This window comes from Perissodus microlepis, chromosome 9 (genome assembly GCF_051167445.1).
Source record: "Perissodus microlepis isolate ML-2025 ecotype Zambia chromosome 9, ASM5116744v1, whole genome shotgun sequence".
NCBI lineage: Eukaryota > Metazoa > Chordata > Actinopteri > Cichliformes > Cichlidae > Perissodus > Perissodus microlepis.
Window position 1 is genome coordinate 20,020,772 of NC_140469.1, and position 13,690 is coordinate 20,034,461.

The 13,690-nt window shown below is 41.3% G+C and overlaps 3 protein-coding genes across 4 annotated transcripts; 2 read left to right on the forward strand and 1 right to left on the reverse strand.

Annotated features, from left to right (window-relative positions):
• Positions 1-591: 591 nt before the first annotated feature.
• Positions 592-4,661, forward strand: LOC146380445 (clusterin-like protein 1). 2 transcript variants are annotated; one of them, XM_084939522.1, is made up of 9 exons: positions 675-792; positions 1,383-1,484; positions 1,583-1,731; positions 2,147-2,317; positions 2,412-2,862; positions 2,953-3,081; positions 3,546-3,760; positions 3,901-4,081; positions 4,411-4,661. In XM_084939522.1, exons 2-9 carry the CDS (start codon positions 1,394-1,396, stop codon positions 4,419-4,421), a joined length of 1,398 nt encoding a protein of 465 aa, XP_084795648.1. In that variant the 5' UTR covers positions 675-792; positions 1,383-1,393; the 3' UTR covers positions 4,422-4,661. The 2 variants fall into 2 exon arrangements, with proteins under 2 accessions (XP_084795647.1, XP_084795648.1); XM_084939521.1 differs by having other exon boundaries at positions 592-792; positions 3,901-4,661.
• A 101-nt stretch (positions 4,662-4,762) lies between these two features.
• tyms (thymidylate synthetase) lies at positions 4,763-8,272 on the forward strand. The gene is made up of 7 exons (XM_084939523.1): positions 4,763-5,420; positions 5,687-5,760; positions 5,852-6,026; positions 6,463-6,564; positions 6,655-6,830; positions 6,932-7,003; positions 7,088-8,272. Exons 1-7 carry the CDS (start codon positions 5,180-5,182, stop codon positions 7,223-7,225), a joined length of 978 nt encoding a protein of 325 aa, XP_084795649.1. The 5' UTR covers positions 4,763-5,179; the 3' UTR covers positions 7,226-8,272.
• Positions 8,273-8,362: 90 nt separating this feature from the next.
• On the reverse strand, positions 8,363-13,638 carry enosf1 (enolase superfamily member 1). Its single transcript, XM_084939520.1, has 15 exons — positions 13,436-13,638; positions 13,226-13,328; positions 11,468-11,583; positions 10,950-11,036; positions 10,834-10,860; positions 10,676-10,748; positions 10,532-10,570; positions 10,331-10,413; positions 10,124-10,246; positions 9,916-10,050; positions 9,557-9,598; positions 9,351-9,480; positions 9,107-9,206; positions 8,941-9,022; positions 8,363-8,835 (listed from the first exon to the last, which is right to left on the reverse strand). The coding sequence occupies exons 1-15, from the start codon at positions 13,619-13,621 to the stop codon at positions 8,743-8,745; spliced, it is 1,419 nt and encodes a 472-aa protein (XP_084795646.1). The 5' UTR covers positions 13,622-13,638; the 3' UTR covers positions 8,363-8,742.
• Positions 13,639-13,690: the final 52 nt, after the last annotated feature.

Sequence of the window (13,690 nt, forward strand, 5' to 3'; positions counted from 1 at the left end):
CTAAAGGATTACATGCAGTTTCTTTTGGCTGTTTATCACCAGCTAGTACATTTACAGCACAGGTAACCATATCACAAGGCATACAGCTGTATTACGTGAAGTTGAAATGACAGTGCACATTGTAGAGTCAGGGTTCTTATCGATGTAAACCATATTTAGTGTTCCCTGGACTGGATTACACAGCTGTCTTCTACTGATTTTTTTTGATACCCTACAGAAATGAATGGCTGCCTGGAATGGTAGAAAAACGGAATACAAGCAACATAAACTCAAAGTCGACACAGTTTGTTGTTAAAGCTTAAACTAAGAGCAGCCGTATTTCCTCTTTTCAGTTACCCTGTTTTGTGTATAGTGTGCACGTGTGCATGTGCAGCCCTCCTGCTCCTGTTGTGGCCTGCAGTGCAGAGCTTAACCCATGATTGAGACCATGCCAGTGTGTGTGTGCCAATTCTCTGCAGGGGGCTCAGGCTTACTGTCAGTCTGATAGAGATTAAAGCATAAAGTTTTACCTAAGGACGGCTCTGGACTATGTTAGAGACCATTAAGTGCGTGAGACAGACAAACAACTGAGCACGTTATATTTACAGAGCATTAAAGTTGATCTGCAGGTATGCAGCGCGCATAAGGCTTAATAACCAATAATGCAAATACACTAATAGGATCTGTACTGCTGAGTAGATCCATAAAAATAGAACAATCCTCGGAGGAACCAGACTGTGTCAGTCTCATCCTTCCATAAGCACAAGCTGCTGCTTTTTTTTTCAGGAGTCGGATATTTTCAGAGCTCTCAAGGTAAAAGCTTGTTCTACATTTCTTTGGTTTGTGTTTTGCACAGAATGGCACAGTTGCAGTGCAACAGCAGGCTTGGATGAGATATTGGAGGAGACTTGCAATACAGCTGTTGTTTTTTTTAAACTAGATTGCATTGATAAGACGCCATAAACTAAATAAATATGCAGCATTCAGAGCAAAAACACACAATTATGGTTGTTTCCTGTTATTTACTATTTACTTACTGTTGCTTTCAGCTTATTTAAGAAAAGAATTGTGTAGTAATTTGAGGTTTTGTTGTGTACATTTTTTGGATATTCACCTTTATGTATAATTCATCTGCACTTTATGGTAGCAAGCCATCATATTTTCTAATGTGATACTAATGAACAAATCCAAAAAGATTAACTGACAGCTGCCTTAGTGGATCTGTTCAGCTCATCATGTTTATTGGTTTGACATTGATTTCATATTGGATACTAATGAACTGACATTTTATCCACTCCCCTTCATACTGTAAATATTATATATAAATTTGCTTGTGAGCTGGCACCACCTTGTGGCCGTTGTTTCTTTTTGCTAGAAAAAAAAATTCTTCTCCTTTTCTGAAGCTTGAGGCACGATGTGGAGGTTTCTTGCTCAGATTCTCTTCATCGCTGAAGTCATGCTCTGTGCCGCCGACTCTCCTCCGATCAGCGAGGAAACACTGAAAAGTAAGGCCTTCGCTGACGGAAAAGAAAAGCGAAAAACAAGACACCAGTGATTACTGTTGCAGAGCTTAAAGTATTGTGTGTTCCATGGGTGTGTGCAGGGCTTTCTGCAGCGGGAGAGCAGTATGTTGATGAGGAACTAAAGGGAACTTTGCTCGGAGTGAAGCAGGTGAAGGAAATGATGGAGAAGAAAGAAGAGAAGCACAGGCACCTGATGGATGCACTGAGGCACAGCAGTGATAAGAAGAAGGTGAATTCTGTTCGTTTTGCAGTGTGCTGATCGTCCAGTTTCAAAAATCCTGCACAGCATTTGTGGCTGGTTAAGATGTACCCGCAACTAAAATCGTGTTTCATGCCAGTCCCTGTGCATTTTTCTGAAACCCACCACATATTTTCTGCTTCACAAAGACAAAGTCACATGGAGAGACCTCAAAGCAGACAGTGAAAAATGAGTGTGGGAGTGCAGCTGGTTAAGTGAGTCTGGGGTGTAGTTTTACTACAGTCAGGATAAATTAACTGTCTGTAGATTATTATATTTTCTGAGTGTTTTCAGAACGCTGGGCAGGGCAGAGTGCCAGAGCCTCAGACTTCATCTTATCCTCTGTGGTTTATTAAAAGGGAATGTATCTGTGACAGAGTTTTCTGTTTTTTGGGTTGGGTTTTAGGGGGTGATGCAGCTGGCCAAAGAAACACAGCAAAAAGTCGAGGAAGCTGAACAACAATGTCAAGATTTAACCAAATCTTCGTTTGGGGAGTGCCGACCATGTTTGGAAGATTCTTGTAAGGCCTTCTATACATCTACGTGTCGCCGTGGCTTTGCCTCTTTCTCGTTCAAGGTTTGACTTCAGCACATTCCAACAAAAGGAATCTCTTTAGGACTGATGTTTAAGGTGCAAACATATCTCTGTGAATCTCTCTCCCTCCCTTCAGGTAGAGGAGTTTTTCAGGAAAATGGCCACTAAGTTGGAAGATGCCGAGCAGGTCCACAATAAAAATCAGGAGAATTCAGGTGAAAATGTCGCAGCTGAAAAGCAGGTCACAGAGGACAAATCCAATATGGAGCTGCTGCAGGCTGAAGCATCGTTCAGCGACCTGTTGTCAAACATCAGCCTTTTGTACAACCAGAGCATTGGTCTGGCCAAGAAGATGCAACCCGTGTTTGGTCACGCCTTTCTAGAAACCTTCGCCACTGAGCTCCAGTCCAGCACGCTTTCGACCAGAGGGTCAAGCTCTGGCTTCCTTGGGTCGGTGGGTTTGGAGCACGTTCTTCACTCAGTGCTTGACTTTGGGAAGAGCGTGGTGGAAGGCTTCAGTGCCCCAGTGGCTGATTTGTTTGAGGAAATAAAAGAAGCTGAAGAGTACGTTCAGCAATCAAGTCGAGGTATCTGATGCACAACGCTGCACTCTTAAATGTGTGTGTTTGTAGACAATGGTTGTTTGTGTGTAACATAATTCATGTCCACCTACAAAGATACAGCCTTGTTTTCTGCAATGGGACCGCTGCAGAGCAGATATATGTGCAGAAGACTCCGCAGACAAGCATCAGAGTGCTGGAAGCTTCAAGACCTGTGTGAGACATGCAGGGATTATCTGTTAAAGGGTAAATCCAGATTTATTTTGCCGCTCTTCCCACACAGACACATATAAACAGTTTAAAACTGGTTTTATTTGACGTTAAAAAGAAAGAAAACTATGGAAAACAAAAAATGTCTGTCACAATTTCCTAGAGTCTCAATGCCACATAGCTTGTTGGGTCTGAAAAACTGTCCAAACCCAACAATATGGTCAAATTAAAATGATTTAGCAGACATAAAAACAGAACATTCACATCTGAAAAATGGGAATCAACTTGTTTAGGGCATTTTTTAGGCTTTACTTAAATGGTTCATTCATTGTTAAAATAGTTGTTGATTAATTTTCTCTTAACTGAGAGGATTTTTTAAAAAAAAAATGGTTTCAACACTTTTTAGATAGATGCTTAAAATTCTTTCATCAGGAATAATGCAAAAAAAAAAAAGTCCTTTAGTTCAACATGAACATCTGGATTTCTGCCTCCTCGTACAGCATGCCCCAGCGTGCAGCAGTTGCACTCTGAGATGGAAGAGATGTACATGCTGCTGAATGCCTCCCGTCAGCAGTATGACGGCAGGCTGCAGCTGGTCCACAGACACACAGCAGACACTCAGATGTGGCTCAGCAGCATGCATGACAAGTATGGCTGGGTCAGCCAGCTGTCCAACAGCACAGTGGACCCACACAGCATCTTCAGTGTGATATTGGTATGTGGCTAGTGATGCTGCATCTGTAGACATTATCTTTGCTGTATAAACTGGGAAGCTTTTATTAAGGTTGCAACAAGCCAGGGTTGCAATTTTGAGCCAGACGGCTACTTTTATTTTCATCTCTTCTCATCTTTTAGGTGAGTCCACAGCAACAGATAAAGAATAACAAGCCTAAAGCAGACAGCAGTGTCACTGTCTCCGTAATGGATTCAGCCCCAGTAACCATACTGGTCCCAGCAGATCTGGAGGTGGATGACCCTGCTTTCATCCAAAATGTTGCTCAAGAGGCTCTGACACTATATAAACGGCAGATAAAAGGTATTGATCCCACAATTGTGGTCCCTTAGTGCAGTATTTGGCTACCAGCATCACCTGGCAGAGTTCCAAATTGAATTTAACCCAGATGAACTGCGATCATTTGAAAGCGCTTTACACTGCGATCGCTACAGATTGGATAGTATGTTGCAATCCAAGATGATAATGTGACTAGAAAAACAATCATACATTCCTCTGTTTATTGACTTGTTTAAAAAGATTAATTGGATCCACATGAAATCAATCTCTAATTATATTATTTATATTTTTTGTTTTTTTTAATGGTCTGTACACTTACATAATGTAAAACTTAATAGTTCTTTTCTGCACAGGAATGGAGTAATGTGATCATACCACCATGGGAACAGTTTCTTTATGCAGAGTGAAGAGTCCAGGACATTCAGGTTTTCTCGTGCACAATTAAGCTGATCTGTATAATACTTGAAAATGCACCGCATAGACCTCTAAACCTTCATATGCACAGTTTATGTTGTTCTTATTCATGTATTTTGATGCTTAGATTTTTAAACGTCTACGCAATAAAACAGTGTACACTCCTCAACCTCTATTTTGTTTGTTATTTATGTCACGAATACTTTTGAATTTAGTTTTTGAATCGTACTTCATAGTATGTTTTGTTTACAGTTTTAAATAATTTTGTGAATTATATATATATATATAAACTCTAGTTTTCGTGCCAGCTAGCAAAAGGCGTTTTTTACGACGCTTTTTTATGTTTATTTGGCTACAATAACCGTGGTTTGCATCTCGTAAATCTGTAAGAACAGTGAAGGGGTGACTTTTGTTCGTATGCATTTCTCTTATCAATTCATAGTTTTCAATCACGTGATCGACTCACTAATTTGGCGGCAAAGGGGCGTAGTGGTGTTTTGCCCACGTGAAAACTTGCTTTGTTGCACATGCGGAAGAGGTCCATATAAGAAAAATCTTATCCTTCTATGATTGGCTGTTCTATCGCTGTAGCCAGAACAGCCAATCATAGAAGGAGTTTGACTGGGAGCGCAACAAAATGCAAAAAGTGAGCGGGAGTTCTTCAGTTGATTCTGAGGCTGGAAACACTGAAACAGTTTATTTACAAAAATGCCCGCAACTTCTGAAATACACGCCGGGGAGCTGCCGAAGCAGGACAGCTGTGAGAAAGAGGAAAAGCAGCGGCTGACGGCGGCGGCCGAGAAGCAGAAAAACTCTGGATTTTTCTGTGATGAACAAGGATATCTGAGTCTGGTGGAACACATCTTGGAGAACGGCCGCTTAAAGGGGGACCGAACCAACACTGGAGTCCTGTCCCTGTTCGGCGCTCAAGTCAGATACAGCCTGAGAGGTACAGTTTACAGCTAGCATGGCATTGTATCTGTGTGTTAAAAGTACGGAAAACAGGACTGCATGAAGTAATATGAAAAAGTCTTCCTAAAACAAAGTCATCTGCACCTTTTAGTCTGCTAACCACTGACTTACAAGTATAAAGTGGCATAACATTAAAATATAAAATAAAGGTAGTCGTTGCATAAATACCCATCTGCAAATGACAGCTGCTTCCTACTTCCTCAGCAACGTCACGTAACGTTTTTTTTTTGCAATCTTTCACAGACCAGTTTCCCTTGTTGACAACAAAGAGAGTGTTCTGGAGAGGGATCCTTGAGGAGCTGCTGTGGTTCATCAGGGTGAGCCTGGCAGGAAAACAAAAGAAATCAAATGAAATCAATGAAAATCTTCCCAGATTTTCAGATCTGATATTTTTGCAATGTGTCACAGGGATCAACAAATTCCAAGGAGCTGTCAGAAAAAGGAGTGAAGATCTGGGATGCCAACGGGTCTCGGGACTTCCTGGACAACCTTGGGTTCACTGACAGAGAGGAGGGTGACCTAGGACCTGTGTATGGTTTCCAGTGGAGGCACTTTGGTGCAGAGTACACAGACATGCATGCAGGTACAGTTTTCACCCAGTTGAATGAAGCTGTGAAGTCATTTGTCAGGATCTGCTCACCAAACTGTAGCCATGCATATAATTTTTCCTTTATTTGTCCATATTTTTATCCCAGTAGAAGAAAAGCAATGCAGGTTTGTTTGTGGTTGGTGCGGCAGCTATACAAGTAACTGTCTGAATTACTACATACAACTGGAAGTGCATGAGGAAACGTCAACCTTTGGACTTTATAGTCAATTTGTTCACTCAAAAGTATTTGAGGGCCACCCTTTATTTAGTCATTCTGAATATTTCATAAAGATGCACAGAAATTCTGTAAAACATACAGCAGGCTGTGGGTTTTTACAGGTGTTATCTTATATGTAAATGCTGCTGTAAATGAAAATCATTTGTAGAGATGTCAGGTTTTCATGTTTTTCCTGGTTTCATCTTTGGACAGATTACACAGGACAAGGTGTTGACCAGCTGCAGAAAGTCATTGACACCATCAAAACGAATCCAGAGGACCGGCGCATCATCATGTGTGCCTGGAACCCCAAAGGTGAGGCCAACGGAGACCTTTTGCTTTAAGTCCCATTTGGTGAAGAATTATACAAAAGGTAAATCTTTGTCCTGTCTTGTGGTGTTGCAGACCTTCCTAGGATGGCGCTGCCCCCCTGCCACGCACTCTGCCAGTTCTACGTGTGCGACGGCGAGCTGTCGTGTCAGCTGTACCAGCGCTCAGCTGATATGGGATTAGGGGTGCCTTTCAACATCGCCAGCTATTCACTTCTTACCTACATGATTGCACACATTACAGGACTCAAGGTATGGCCAGTACATCATCGTCATATTTGATACCCGTTTGGTCCAGCAGTGTCCCCTCTATCACATCACCTGATATATTTTTTTTTAATCTGTCCATTCAGCCGGGCGACTTTGTTCACACCCTGGGAGATGCTCATGTTTACCTCAACCATACTGAACCTCTCAAAGAGCAGGTGGGTTAGTTAAATGTGCTTCTTGCATGTCTCATTGCTTTTTTAAATTTCAAACTTACACGTTTGTTTGTGTTTCATGTGCAGCTTCAGCGAGAGATCCGACCATTCCCCAAACTGAGGATCCTGAGAAAAGTGGAGAAAATCGATGATTTCCGCACGGAGGACTTTGAGATCTACGACTACAACCCACATCCCACAATCAAAATGAAGATGGCTGTGTAAACTCAAGTCACAACGTTGTTATGAATGAACAGTATGCTCTCCACTGTAATGTGTGCCTGCTTCACTCATGCTAAAAGTTCAGTTTTTTTTCTGTCTGATTTGGGTGAACTCTCTTTTAAGCCTTAAGCACTTCAAAGTGTTTTTTTTTTTCTCTCTTCGAGTTCTTTGTTTTGTGTTCTAAATGAATAATTATCTAAGTCTGTAAATAAAGATGTTAACTTTGTCAGCTTGAGCGCAATCTAGTTGTACATTCAATACAAAATATGACACTGGTGGGTAAGTAGAGAGTTTGCTTTGATTTGTAGTTTATTTAAAGAGTTTGAAGATGCCAGTTGTGACTTTGCAAGACGTCACAAAAGTTCAAAGATATAATAAAGGACAGGTTTACCAATTAAAACTAAGTAAAGGGTGTCACATACAGTGAGCCCAGGTTGCCTACTTTACAGCTTTGTCCACAAGTCTTTAATTTCATGTATTTGCAACTTCCTATATGCTAACTGATGAACACCCATGAACTGTTTGGCTTAAACAGGGTAGCAGCCTTCAGATATCTTGTTAATGGGTTTCTGTGGTACAAACCACTTAGAAAGAAACCGTGTGTGTTGAATCACTAGGCAGAAATGCATTTTCCTCATTCCTGATCATTTCATAAATAAAAATGTGATTGCAAAAAAATGCAAACGAACAAACATTTCCAGGTTGTGGCTGTCTGGATTTGAAGGCAACAGGACTCCATCCTAGACGTTTGTTCAGTGGTCGGTGCTGATGAGGAGTCTCGGGTATTTGACTGCTAATGGGGTTGTCACCCTGGTGGTGATCTAACCTTGGCTTGTGTGACCCTGATCACCCATGCCTCGACTCTTAGGATAACCTCCGAAGTTATACCTTCAACTCGAGTTCTTAAGACTATTGCTTTTGCTTTGACCAAAACCTCTGGTGTGGATTTCTCAGTGCAGGCCAGTCACAAGTACAAAGTACTTAAATGGGAATAACAGAAGAATGAAATGAAAAAAATTATTCATTTTCATGGTGTGAACTGAGCAGCAAAGCACTGCATAGGAGGGAAATTCTTCAGAAGACAGAATTTAGAGGATTTACATGATAAGTGCTTATGAAGGAAAGATGACCACAATCTGATTACTTAAGAGGACTTAATACAAGGTTTACAGCTTGGCTTGTAATTTTTCAAGTTTCATTAATACAGTTCTATTTCACAGCAGCAGTTTTCTCACAGCACTTTACATTATAAAGGAAAGACCAAAGAGTATTAAAAAAAAAATCAAATGATTCACTAAAACTTGGCACTTTGATCAGTAAGAAGAAAAATATTATATTTAACAGGAAAAGAGCTTTGGAGAAAGTTAATTTCAGTTCCCCAGGCTTTCTGAAAGACTTTTAAAGTTTTTCTTTGGACATTTTCACATTTTCAGTCCAGTCCTTTTATGTGACAATTTCAGAATGTTTTTTTCCCTCCAATGTTTGTACTGTACAAATGTAAAATGTTTAAAATACAGTCCCTATTTCTTTATTTCCTGTTTCCATATGTCTCCTTCAGGGTACTCATGTCGGTTCACAGATTCCTCCAGCATCTCACAAGAATATCCTGGATCCTGAAATCAAAGAGCAGAACGATCTATACCAGCAGCTGTAAACAACACAAAGTTTTGGGGGTTTTTTCAGAATAATGCAGATTGACTTCCTAATCAGTTTCTTGCCTTCGGTGGCATATAGTGGGCGTCTTGAATCACAACAGGACTAGTGAAGTGCTCGTGGAGGTGGTCTACATATTCACACATTCTGGGGGGAAAACAAATCAAAAAGTCAGTGTTTGGTTATAATCACTGAGATCAAACTGTTGATAAAAATAAACGCTGCTCCTACCGGTTCCTGAGATCCGCAGACACGCAGATGTAATCAAACAGAATCAGATGCTGGACGAGCTCACAGAGCCCAACTCCACCGGCATGAGGACACACAGGCACTGAGAAAGAAGAAACACAAACCCACGAGTTTCCTCTGTGTAGGCAGTATTTGTCTAATAACCTTTGAGGGCCTTTGGCAACTTTTGAAAAAACATGCCTTGGGGATCTGTATGATTCATGATTGTTATTCCTTGAACTTTTACCTTGGAACTTGTAAGCCATCAGCAGCACGGCCAGGTTCTCGTTGACACTGCCCAGCCTACAGCTGTCTATCTGGACAAACTGCAGTGCAGAGGCCTGCAGGAACTGCTTAAACATCACCCTGTTGTGACACTGGAGAGAAAACTCAACTCAACTAAAAATATAACCCATCAAAGATATGCTTGTTGGAACAGACCTGAGCTCTGACCTGCTCGCCTGTTGCCACTCCAATCCCCAGTGGAGCCAAAGCCTGCAACAAGAAAGTTGTTTATCACTCAACAGCCCTGGATGGATGACTGAATGTACCTAAGAGACAGAAAGAGGGTCCTGTTCTTGTGTTTATTGTTACCCTTAATATTATTCATTAGAAATCAATGATACAACCACACGGAGGTTTAAAACGACTGCCAAGGGATGCAAAATAACCACAGAAAGACATAAAATGTATCTGATGGTTGCTTTGTTTTGATGATTTTTCAACCTTTCTGTTGTCCCGTATACTTACTGTATCACAGAAATGCCTTTCATACACATAAACAAGCTGAAAACTAGAAATTATTCTCTTACCTTGGAAATAGCAGCATGACCCAGGATGTCATCTGGAGACGTGGGCTCCTCGATCCAAAGGGGTTTGACCTCAGCCAGTCTGGACACCCAACTTATGGCCTCGGCTACGTCCCATCTCTGGTTGGCGTCGATCATCTAACAGAAAAATAAACCCCTTTGGTATAATTTCCTAATGCCATTACACATGCAGGGGCAAGAACAGGCTTACCAATGTGCTGCTGGGTCCAATCATTTTCCTTATGAGGCGGCACCTGCGTATGTCGTCCTCTAGATCAGCGCCAACCTTCACCTTAAATCTGGTCCATCCACTTTTAAGAGCATCCGAGCAGAGCTTAACAGAAACATGACTGTCATTATAGTTAGTAGTATGCCTAACTAGGCACACTGTTTGCTGAGCGATTTATACAACAGAGACCTGCTTGAGCTGCTGGTCTGAGTATCCGAGCCAAGCACAGGAGGTGGTATATGCAGGATAACCCTCTTTCAGCATCTGATCCTCTGATGGAAAAAAGATTTGTACTGAAATAAATTGTGTTTAAATGGAATAAATAGGCCTTTTATGGTGGCTGAAAGGGCTCTGGTTGGTTTCTAAAGAGGCAGTAATTAGTGTGCTCACCTCTCTGCTTCTTGCCCTCCTGTGCTTTCACAAGTATGTCTAAGAAAGGAATGAAGACAGAAGGAGCGTGACACAGCGTTTTGGTAACACTACATTTCTCAAACTGTACTGGACACACTCAATGACGTCAAAAACCAGTCTCACCCAGAGCTTCTTCCTCTGTAAGCACATCAGTGATGTATCTGAAGTCGATGCACGACACAATCTGCTTCGGGTCCTGAATTGACAAATATATGGCATGATATTTCCCTTGTGATTACATCCCGGGCATAAATCGGTGGAGTAAATTATCTCTGACTCACCATGTCCACGAGCAGCTTCCACAGCGGCTGTGGAAAAAGTCTGTGAGCCATGATGTGTCATGCTTTATGAAAGAAACAAAGTTTTACTTATTAAGCTTGATCTGAGATTTCCCCACCTTGCCTTCAGCTCTTGCCCAGAGGTCCCACACAGCATTCAGGACTGCAGCAGTGGCCAGGTGGATCACTCCTTTCTCTGGGCCTAACTGTACCAGACGAGAGTCATAATTACATCTAGCAAAACTGGAGAGTACACCGCCGTTTGTTAATAGACACATTTTTCATCATGCATTTATTAACTAGGTCTCTTTTTATAGTTAATTATTGTTGGAGGCTTTTTTGGCATGAAAAATACAAGCATACATTATTCAACAACACTGGCAAAGCCACCAGTCTGAATAAGCTGTCTGGTATGGATACAAAAGTGTGGGCACCGCTAGATAAATGACATATTTTATAAATATAAAATATGTCATTTAACATTTATTCAATAATCATATTGATATTAACCCATAAGTGTTAAACACCGAGTGAATATCAGCAGATTCCATCAGTCAAGTGAAACTGATATTAGCTTGAAATCTGAAAAAATGACTGTAATCTGGTCATGTTTGTTATGCTATGTTTGTACTCTCACCCATCTCATCTGGCCATCACTGGTCAGGAGGCGGTAAAATCCACGGAAGTTACTCACAATCTCCTGCAAAGATTTGCCGATAACTAGTCCTGCAAGGGCCTTGACAGCGCACAACACTGTGGGGTTTCAACCAGCAACAAAAACAAAGAAAAAGTGGATGAAGATCAAAACTTCAACAAAGAGCTATAATTTTAATAAACCTCATTTAAACAGATACAGGGACTGTGGAGTCTGAGATGACAGCCCTGCAACAGCCAAGTTATGATGTTCGGTGTTTTGTCCAGTTTATCTCCCTGTTGCTCTGTGCCACCCTACACAAATGCGTCTCGCTCATAAGCCTGCACTCTTTGATATCCACTGTGACTAATTGAGGGTGAGTGGGAAGAGAAGAGAACAGAGAGAGACAGAGTAACAGTTACACTATGTTAGACAGAGATGAATAATTACTAATGAATATTTTTCAGTTTCAACAGTAGTTTCCTGTTTTATTTTGATAGTCTCTTGTCCTGCTTGTGTTATGTTCAGTTTTGCTTCCCCTGTCATTTGTCTAACTTAGTTCACCTGTGTCTTGTTTTGCCTGGCTGTGTTGCATCTTCCTAATTACCTCATGTGTGGATTAAAGTCCTCAGTTTCCCTCTGGTCTTCATCGTGCTGTTGCCGTACTCCTTTATGTTGTGTGCTCATCCTATGCTTTTGTTGAGCTTCCTAATAAAGTTGCATTTTGAGTTTACTTTTGTCTGATGAATCCTGCATTTTGGGTCTGCTCTCCACCTACCACACAGCACGCCTTGACAATATTTTCTGATGCTGCAGCGTCAAGAGGACTTGAGTCATGAACTCAAGTCCTCTTGACGCTTTATAACCAGCTACTTTGCACGCACAGCGAGTGAAAGCATTGGGTGAACCGAATCAGGCTAAATTAAATCGAGCTATTAGACCTGAGTGAACTCGTATTGATCAGAGAGTTAGAACAACTAAAAGAAACTTAGATTAACCTGAAAGGAACTAATATAGGTTAAGCGGTAGTTGATACAAATCAGGATTTAAAACCAAACCTGGGAAGGGGGAGAAATATATCTTTGTTTTGCTTTTGTTTTTTTATCTTCTTGTTTTATTTAAGATAACTAATGCCATATATACACACCATATACACATTTTTATAGTCAATCCTCATGTATTTACTGTGTGCATAGTAACTAGTAATCCATCCTTTATTCCAGCATCTATGAACTCTGCACCATACATGTTATAAATGTTATCGTTTTTGTCATGTTCATATCATGTCAGTATTCTCTGTAATGTAACTGAAATGCATTGACTGAAACTACCACAAGATGGCAGTGCAGGGCTTGGAAATTAAAAAGAGAAAAGTCATCCAAGATCGGACATTTTCTCAACTTTTTAATGATTAAGGAGCATGTAGGCCATAGAAACACCGGCAATAAACCATAATGTGGCTGATTTCTGCATTGTTAATGTTTTTTTTTAAACAATTTGGTGGTGTAAGTTATGAGACGTTGTATTCATGTAAAAATCTACATCGCAGTTGTAATTTTGCTTAATAAAAAAACAGCAGGGTTTTCACATTTACTCTATATAGCTGAGATTTTTTTCCCCTACCGAAAACCTTTTGATAAAATTCACACTGTTCAAGAACCAGAAATTCCGAGCTCACTGCGTGCACTTGAATGCAACAGCAAGTTTGTTGTGGTGGCTTCGTCAAAGTGGGTCTTTAAGGCCGCCCCGCGTGGATCTTACCGATCTCGGTGCCTTTTCCCAACGTGAACGTGAGGCCGAAACCTTTGAGGCCGCTGTCCGTGTCGAGGACCACATAGGCGGCCGAGTAGTCCGGGTCGGTGTGCTGCAGCGTGGGCATGAGAGGGGGGGGGGGAAGGTCTCATTCTTGTGACTGTGTCTGTGAATGCGAACATGCACGCGCGTGGAGAACGAGCTGCACAAACTTCTTACCATCGCGTCTGAGCCGTGCTGCTCCAGGGACGTCGGGAACCTCACATCCTTCACTCTCAAATTAACAATTTTGTGCGACATCTCTGCGCACAGATTAAGTCTGTCATGTGATCGAAGCGGTTTCTGCTGTTGTGACCTCTGTAAGCTTACCCCACCCACTTCACCGCGTCGTGCCGGTTTAAACATTAAAGATGAGGCTTAAAGAGACAAATCAAAGCGTCTGGTCTCTAAGTGAATAATAAAAATATAAAAATA